The sequence below is a fragment of the Bos mutus genome, chromosome 4, assembly GCF_027580195.1.
Source record: "Bos mutus isolate GX-2022 chromosome 4, NWIPB_WYAK_1.1, whole genome shotgun sequence".
Lineage (NCBI taxonomy): Eukaryota > Metazoa > Chordata > Mammalia > Artiodactyla > Bovidae > Bos > Bos mutus.
This window is the reverse complement of record NC_091620.1, coordinates 109293964-109302988: the sequence shown is the minus strand read 5'-3', so window position 1 is coordinate 109302988 and position 9025 is coordinate 109293964. Positions and strand designations below refer to the sequence as shown.

Here is a 9025-nt window from a genome sequence, read left to right as displayed (position 1 = left end):
GGCAACTGTCGTTGCTGTATCATCTCTCAAAAGTCCAGGTATAATCCTCATGACGAGCTGATGCCAATAAACTTTTATTTCCTCTGCCCACCTCCCTCAAGTTTCTTACAGACCTGTTAGAGACTTCAAACCAATTATCTCGTAAAGAATTCCTAAACAAGTCAGAAAACAGGGACTTAAGGGGGTTTATATCCCCTTCTTCCTTCAAAGCCAGTAAAAATCCATCAAGTCCTTTCATCACATCACTCTGACCTCTTCTTTCCCCTCCCTCTTCCACTTTTAAGGACCCCTTTGATTACACTGAGCCCACCCAGATAATCTGGGATAAGCTCCCCATCCCAGGACTTAAACCATAAAATTTACTCCCAATCCTACTGCTGTATCTATACAATAGATTATTTTCCAACACATAAGAATGAAATACTGATACACAGCATAAGAATGAACCTTAGAAACATTATGTTAAGTGAAAGAAGCCAGTTACCAAAGGCCACATATTGTATGATTCCATTTATATGAAATGTTCAGAGTAGGCCAATTTGTAGAAAGATCAGTGGTTGCTTAGGGCTGGGAAGAAAATGGCAACCCACTCCAGTATTCTTGCCTGGGAAATCCCATGGACACAGGAGCCTGGTGGGCTTCAGTCCATGGGGTCACAAACGAGCTGGGCACAACTGAGCAAATAAACAGGGCTAGGAAAGCAGGAGGGGGATAATGGGGATTGAGTGCTAATGTGCACAGGATTTCCTTTTAAAGGGCATGAACACATTTTAAAGTTAGACTGCAGTGATTATTGCACAGCACAATGAATATTTTTAAAAGCTGCATACTTTGAATTGTATAATATGGGAATGATGTCTTTAAAATGCTACTGTAACTATTTATTCTGGCTACCACTGAACAGTTATTGTGTGCAAGAAACCTTAGAGGCCCTGTATCACCTGATTCTTAACTCTGGGAAGTCCATTTCTCATCTTATAGATGAGAAAATAGGTTCAGTAAAATTAAAATATTTACACAAAGTTACAGAGCTAATCAGGAACAGTGCCCAGATATATTTCTCTAAAGAAATGTCTCTAAAGTCCATGCTTTCTAAATTATGCCATGTTTGCCATCAAATAGTTTATTGGAAATAGTTGAGTATCATTTACATACAAATGGCCTTGAAAAAACAAGCATTTGTTACTATCAGTGGTGGGAATAAAATTTTTTGAGGTATCAATGATAAAAAATAAGGCTTAACACAGGGAATTATACCCATTATCTTGGTGTGTGTGTGTGTGTATCATATGTATCTATAATGGAGTATAATCTGAAAAAAAATAATATTGAATCATTATTCCGTGATCATGAAACTGAATACTGTAAAACAACTATATTTCAATAAAAGAAAAAAATGCTTCAAAGGTTAAGCATCATTTGTTACTTAATTTAAAATCCGTACCTAGAAAACAAATGCCTCTGGAAAACAACCGAAAGTAATTACAGTCATACAATTGGTTCCTTCTCTTTCACTTTATGCAGAGCTAGACTGTGTATGTTTCAAGATACAGACACATGTCATTTTTGAAATTAATGCCTCTAGAAACTTTTAGCTCTTTATTTATATTAGTAGAAACACCAGCAAATTACAAATAAACAAAAACCATTTCTGTACATTCATTAAGCAAAAATATTCCTTTATTTAGACTTACATTTAGCTTTTTATCCGTGTATTTACAGGAATTTACAAACAGTAACTTACTAGCCATTCCAGAAAGGTAAGTGGATGAAAAAAGTATAAGAGAAGAAATACAAATATGATACTAAAGGTATACTTCTTCACCTGAATTACTAAATTATCTACTTAATTGTTAGTCTGTTTGTTGGTGTAACAAATTATCACAAACTCAGTGGCTTAAAATAATGCAGATTTATTATCTTCCGGTTCTGCAGGTCTGAAGTTTGACAAGGGTCTCACTGGGCTAAACTCAAAGTCCTGACACGGCTGCCTCCCTTTCTGAGCCACTAGGGGAGAATGCTTCCTTGCCTTGTCCATTGTCTAGAGGCCACCTGCACTCCTTGGTTCATGTCCCCTTCCTCCTTCAAAGCCAGTAAAAGTGGGTCAAGTCCTTCTTCCATCACATCACTCTGACCTCTCCTTTTACCTCCCTCTTCACTTTTAAAGACCCTTGTGATTATACTGGGTCCAACCAGATAATCCAGGATAATCTCCCCAACCCAGGACCCCAAATTAAGGTTCTTAAATCATATCTGCAAAGTCCTTTTGTAATGTAACAAAACATATCCACAGGTTCTGGGAATTAAGACATTGAAATCTTTGGGTTAACTATTATTCTGCCTGTCACAGTTGCCCTTATCTTCAAAGAAATCAGGATATAGCCACAGTAAATTTAGCCTAAACTGGAGGAGCCATGAGGCATACTAACGATTTAAATGAAGTATGTAGAATTTGGGTGAAGAATTCCTCCTGTGTTGTCTTATTTCTACTGACACTGTATTCTGAAGATGAACTATAATTAGATACACAGAATAACAGGAGAAATAGGTTGCTATTCAAAACCATGATAAGAAATAGAAATATCCAAATCAATCTCTCAATTTTTAAACAGGAAGAGAAGCCAAAAAAACTTATTTTGCATTTTCTTTCTACACATTGTTCTGCCATAGCACTCAGCAATGACCATTAATTACAACAGCCACAGCCTATATCATAAAATTGGATGTGGTACTATTAATAATTCAAACTACAGAAGAGGTAGCTGGGAAGACTATATACTTGGATATACTGACAGTGAGTTTTTATGAACCTTTAAAATAAAATATCCAAAGGCACTTTACATTATGTATATGTGGTTAAGAATACAAATCTCTCCTTTTTGAAAGGTCCAAATTCAAAATGAATATCACTACATTAGAAGACTGACTTTTGCTTAATTCTCCAGGACAATGTTCTGCTCAATATATAACTTTTTCAATTTAGCATTATATCTTTTTTGACTCCAAGACAGAAGGCTGATGTTTGATGTACTCAAGTCATAGCCAACATTTACCAATTCTTTGATTCGACTTTTTAAAGTACTTATGCTTGAATCCAAAATCCGAGGATGTTTAATTATTTGTGAAATGTTAACTTTTTCTTCTATGAGGCAGTCTATTTTATCATTAAACTTTTTCTCTCCCAAGAAGATCATATCTGGATAGCTTAAAACAAACTTCCGTATCTCTTTTGCAGTACACCCAAGAAAAGAGAGTTTGTCTTTGATATTTCTGTAGCTTCTTCTCATACAGTCACTGGAAAGGTCTAGGATTTTAGCTCCTGGACCACATATCAGACTAAGCAGTTCCTCGTTGGTCAAGCAGAACGTGGACTGTAAAAATTCAATATTAGCCTTTATCCGTTTGGTGCTCTGAATTAAGATGAAAGGGTTTTTAAAAATTATCTTCCTGACAAAATCTGTGGGACCATTGTGACCCAACGACAAACAGATTTCTTGCAAAAATTCAACCATCTGTTTATTCAGATTAAGACTATTGGAGAAGGTACGCGGGGCATTGGTCAACAATCGACAAAGGTCTTTATGGGTCAATCCAACTGAGTAGAGGAACTTTATGTTATTATCTAAGTTCAGGTTGTCACTGGACCGAAAAAAAGATTCAGGAGAACGTTCCAAAATATTTACAATTTCAAGGTCTGATGTCACAATTCTTCTCCACAGATCCCATCGATTTGAAAGACTTTCAGGTGTGCGAGTCATGGCTCGTGGGTATCTTGATATGATGCTAGCAATCACTTCTTTGCTGGCTCCTTTAGACAGAAGGAATGTCTGCAGGTCCTGCTCATTAGTATCTGTCCTGTTAAAAACTCCAGGCTGTCGCTTCCTTGCCATGTCAACATCTACTCCCATGGTAAGTAAGTTATTCAGCAGTTCTTCATTTTCCAAAGGTTCACTGTCTGCATTATCACATTTCTTACTGAAAGGCCTAAATGAAACTGATTTAAAGAGGATTTCTGTTGAAAATCGGATCATCCAACATCTTGAACCAAAGAGATAGTTACTTCTCACATACAAGAGTTTTCTTGGCACCATAATGGTCAGGTGGCCCAAACCTTTTGGAAAGCTGTATAAAACAACATATACAGTATTACACAAACAAACATGTTCAACAGCTGACAGATTATATCATGATCCTGTAGTGTGGTCATTTCTGTAAGAAAATACTAGAGATCCAGCTCTCCTGGTTCTGTGATAATCTCATCACCACACTCCCACTCCCTGGCTCACCATTCCAATTATCTGTGGGCCAGGGGCCACTTCTATTCTTAACATAAATAAAAGCAGCACACAGCAACAACATTGCCCCAGAATTATTCTTGCCTTTACTTGCTATTTGGTCCTGCCTGCATTGGCTACCCAAAACCGATTGCCCCTTTCTATCTCTGCTTTATCTAACTGCTTTCCAAAGCTTTGACTTATTTTTACTAACTGACGCTTTCAATTCTGCCTTGTCTTCTAACTTACCAGATTTTTGGCCTTGCATCTGCCCACAGATACCAGCCTTCTTTGCCTCTTATCACTTTTTGGTTATCAAACTCTAAATCTAGCCCTGAAAACCAACACTTCATACTATGTTATTTCCACCCTAAACACCTTTTTCTAGGTTCACGGTATTCTTTAAACCCATCCTTAATTCTTATCTTACATGGATCTCTAGTCAACAGCCCTGATCCCAATCTCCACGTCACTCAATTTACCCTGATTGTTGGGTTCACCCAATAACTCCAAACCAATTTTCACTTCATTATGACCCAGCTGGGATATTTCATACAGAGTCCACTACATGTGGAATTATACAGAGAAATGAGATGTACACATTTAAAAACTTACTTTTGCCATTCTCCTTCTTACCACCATTTTACAAAAGACTAACTCAGGGCTCTCTGCATCTGCTTCATAATACACATAACTTTGGTCAAAAGATTAAAACCTTGACAACTCATTTTCCTGATCATTTAGAAATGGGGCATAAAATATATGAACTTATACATGATAATAATCATAGGTCCCTACTAAAATGAATATCTCTGTTTATAGGAAATATTTTAACAGAAAAGTTTCTGTCTTGCTATCCAAATTGTCAGATGATTTATGCTCCTAAGTTGCTTATGGTCATAACACTTTTTTGTAAAGTGCTGTACATGGTACTTCACCAGTACTTTCTCCTTTTCAGACTATATAGCTGTGACAAACTGCTCTTAATTTCTAATTACTTACAATGGGCTTGAGATGCTGCTTTCAAGATCCATATAGGAAAAGCTCCTCTGTGCCTGTCCTTTTAAATACTCCAATTTAACAAGAACTTGGATTATGCCTACTGGCAGGAAACATTCTTATAACTCAGATAATCCATTAATCCTCAAAGAATTAGGAAAAGATTCCAAAACTACAGACTCAGGTAACATTCGAACAAAATGCAGGTCACTCACAAAGTAAACAGGAAACGGCAAAAGCGTGTTTTAGAGTGCCCTATACCCTGAGTTCATTATTCTTCATGTTTCATTATAACATATACTCTGTAACTACATAATCTTCCAAAAATACATGAAGACAGAAACTTAAAAATAAGACCCTCCTAATTAAAGAATGAGGCTTTACCTTGCCCAGCTCAAAACCCTGTTCTGTTCCAGATGCTCAGGGTGACCTCTACTGGATAAAGGGACAGAACACTGACAGCTCTAGATACAACCAGGGCTTTCCAAAGAGTGGGTGTGAGATGATCCAATGGGATGCAGGAAGAATACAGTACAGCTCCAATTTATATTTGTCTTGGCCTTTTAAAATTTCTACTTTTTACATGTTTCATAATTATACAATATATTAACAATAGTACCATAAGACATGTATATAACTAGTCAATAAATATACATATATTGGAGGTGTATTTATAGACCTTTTTTAAAATTAAGATTGTATATGATCAAAAATGTCTAAGACTACTGCTTTAGACCACACTCTACTCTTGAGAAACAGAGCTGAATGAGTCACAGCAAGTTCAAAAGAAATTCTGTTGATGACAAATTCAGAGGAAAAATATATGCCAAATATCTTAACAAAAGACTAAGAAATTAAGACTTCTGGATGTATTATAGGTGGACTTGTCTTTGTGTATAATTCATTCTCCATGGACATACCTTTCACACAAATAAACAAGTCCAAAACCAACCTGAGCATCTTTCCCAGCCCCCAAACAAACAAGCCCTCCTCTAATTAATGAAATCACCATTACTCTCCTAATAATTACTCATAATAAAAAATGTGAAAGTAAGCTTTGCTTTTTTTTCTCATCCTCGAACCCACAGTCATTCATTCATGTAGACTCTGCTTCTTCAGTATCTCTGAAATCCAATCTCTCTACTCTTCGCAAATTCTCTCACTCAGACTATCAGTCGCTTAACTCGTTTCTCTAAACGAGACACTCAAAAGTGCCCCCCACAGAACACTTATGAAACAAAGATGTGGTCATGTCCCTCACGCCCTGATTAAGACACCTCTGTAGCTCTCCCCTGGAAGGTAAAATCTTCAGACTGACCTTTCTAGCTATCTCCTCTATTCTGCAATCTCACAATGAAACACCGTTGCCTATTAAGTCTCTGGTCCTAGACATCCTTGACCATTCTTGTCTTCCTGCCTTTTTAAACCCACTCTGTCTTTCAGAAAGGCTCATCCTCCTAAATCTATCCATAGTACAAGATTCCATTCAAACAGTATTTTCCCACAACTCTTCAACTTAACAATTACTTCAAGGTGAAGTGAATCATTTGTTTTATAGTAATTCATTACTAAGGAGCCTAAAATTAAGTATTCTATTTAAACAAGAAAAAACTGAACTGGCCACAAAAATTTGGTTTTGATTACAATATTATACATGAAAAAATTGGACCCCCCCCCAATATCAATAGTATGAGCACGATCAGCTAAACCTAAAAACGATGGTAACTAACATTAACAACTGGTAAACATAGGAAAAAATAAGAATTCTAAATATCACTGTTGGAAGGGAACTTGGTACTGTCTATTGTATCTTTCAACCCAGCATTTCTACTTCTTGAAGATCATCCAAAGGAAATAAAAGACAAGAATGCACATTTGTTACTTCACAGGAAAAAAAAAAAAAAAAAAGATGATTATAATAGTTTGTGGGAGTAAAAAAAGAAGGAACCCAAATGGCCACCAAGAGTAGAATGATTAATAAATAGTGGTACATCAATACAATGAGGCTTCCCTGGTGGCTCGGACAGTAAAAAACCTGCCTGCAATGCAGGAGACCTGGGTTCAATCACTGGGTGGGGAAGATCCCCTGGAGAAGGGAATGGCTACCCACTCCAGTATTCTTGCCTGGAGAATTCCATGGACAGAGGAGCCTGGTGGGCAACAGTACATGAAGTCACAAAGAGTCCCACAAGACTGAGTGACTAACACACATCAATATAACATTACACAGCCTACTCTTTAAAAGGAGGCAGATCTAACACAATAAAAATATGTCCTAAGCGTTGTTAAGTGGCAAATTGCTTAAGAGTATGGCTAGTATAATATCACTGACATGAAAAGGGGAGAGGGACATACATACACAGAGAAGGGATAAAAATAGGGTAAGTTGTTTTTCAGGTTTCAACACAAAAAAAGTTAAACCTGATAAATATCAATGTTATTTTACTCTTTTAGCACCCAATCTCCCTTCAAAATAATCTATTACACCTAGTATGGTGAATAAATATTTAAGCAGCCTAATACAAGTAGTATCAACTGACTCAATCTATAAATTTCAAAAATAATTAATATTTTAAGTTATTTCCATCTGTCTCTCAAACTGACGTTTTTAATTATCAAAGCCATTATTCCAAGCATTAAAAGTCAAAGTTAACAAATACATGGAAAACCTCTGTACTTGTGAGGTCTAAGGGATAAAAGTGGGTTTATGTGCCCCTCTGCTCCACAATTCCCCGGACAAGGGGGCTTTTGATGGAAATGGGTAACCTCTGGTTACAGGGTACTGCGTTCCAGTTAGTCTTTTGACAAAACGAGCTAAGTTTGAACATCTTTACAGAAATGCATTTCTCACCTCATCTGTCTTAAGGAAAAAGGACTTTGCGTTCCTCCAGAAAAGCGGGAAAACAGTTGTCCCTAGAAACGGAAAAAAATAAAGGAAGGAGGACAAAATGTTGTCAGGACTCCGTTAATATAGAAAAAAAGAGATCAATCTCATTTAACAGTGCATACTGTTTTCGTAAAATGCATAATCTTCAGCATACTAAGCATCTCTCAGAGATATTGAGAAGAAAATGCTAAGTACAAGCCCGAGAATGAAGGGAAAAGGCAGCAGAATCACGAGCATAATTTGCAAAACCCAGAACTAACTGCTTCTCACACATTATCTTACTTAAAAGGTAGGCAACTTAAAAGATAGGCATTATTCCTAAAATTACAAAATGAGAAAAAGCGCCGAGCTCCCTTACTAGCTTGACTTAGTTGGTGGAAGCAAGGTTCGAACCTACGCGAGTCTGTAACTCAAAAACTCTACGGGTATTTCTACGGGTTCCATTTCGCGGGTTCTTCCGTCCCTTGTCCTCCGACAAAGAAAGTGAGCCAGCGACTGCGCGGGAATGGGACTCAGTTACACATCACAGCCACCCAGACCTGCTTCTAAAAAGAAAAAGCACAGCAGCAGCAAGTCACCAACCTCAACCTGGAATAAAACAGGGCACGGGGAAAAGCCTTTCCTGGCACCTCTGCAGTCTCGCGAGAAACACAGGGACGTAAGTGGACAGAAATAACTTCCGGCGATGAGATGCGCACAGAGATGACGTCCCGCGTCTGGCCCCCTCCTCTCCTTCGCGGCTGCGCGAAGCCTTTCACAGCCTGACGCTGGGTCCCGGCAGGGGGCAGCAGGAGACCGCGGTGAGCGCCTCTGGGAGTATTTCAGGGGGCGGAATGGGACTCGGAGCCTTCTAGCCACGCAGCCA

General features: G+C 37.8%; 1 protein-coding gene across 4 annotated transcripts; it reads right to left on the bottom strand.

Annotated features, from left to right (window-relative positions):
• Nucleotides 1-1575: 1575 nt before the first annotated feature.
• On the bottom strand, nucleotides 1576-8813 carry MTERF1 (mitochondrial transcription termination factor 1). Of its 4 annotated transcripts, none has more exons than XM_005908818.3 (3): nucleotides 8743-8813; nucleotides 8125-8186; nucleotides 1576-4122 (listed from the first exon to the last, which is right to left on the bottom strand). In XM_005908818.3, the coding sequence occupies exons 2-3, from the start codon at nucleotides 8127-8129 to the stop codon at nucleotides 2934-2936; spliced, it is 1194 nt and encodes a 397-aa protein (XP_005908880.1). In that variant the 5' UTR covers nucleotides 8130-8186; nucleotides 8743-8813; the 3' UTR covers nucleotides 1576-2933. The 4 variants fall into 4 exon arrangements, with proteins under 4 accessions (XP_005908880.1, XP_014338076.1, XP_070225984.1 ...); XM_014482590.2 differs by lacking the exon at nucleotides 8743-8813 and adding an exon at nucleotides 8519-8736 and having other exon boundaries at nucleotides 1577-4122; XM_070369883.1 differs by lacking the exon at nucleotides 8743-8813 and adding an exon at nucleotides 8554-8736 and having other exon boundaries at nucleotides 1577-4122.
• Between the last annotated feature and the right edge of the window lie 212 nt (nucleotides 8814-9025).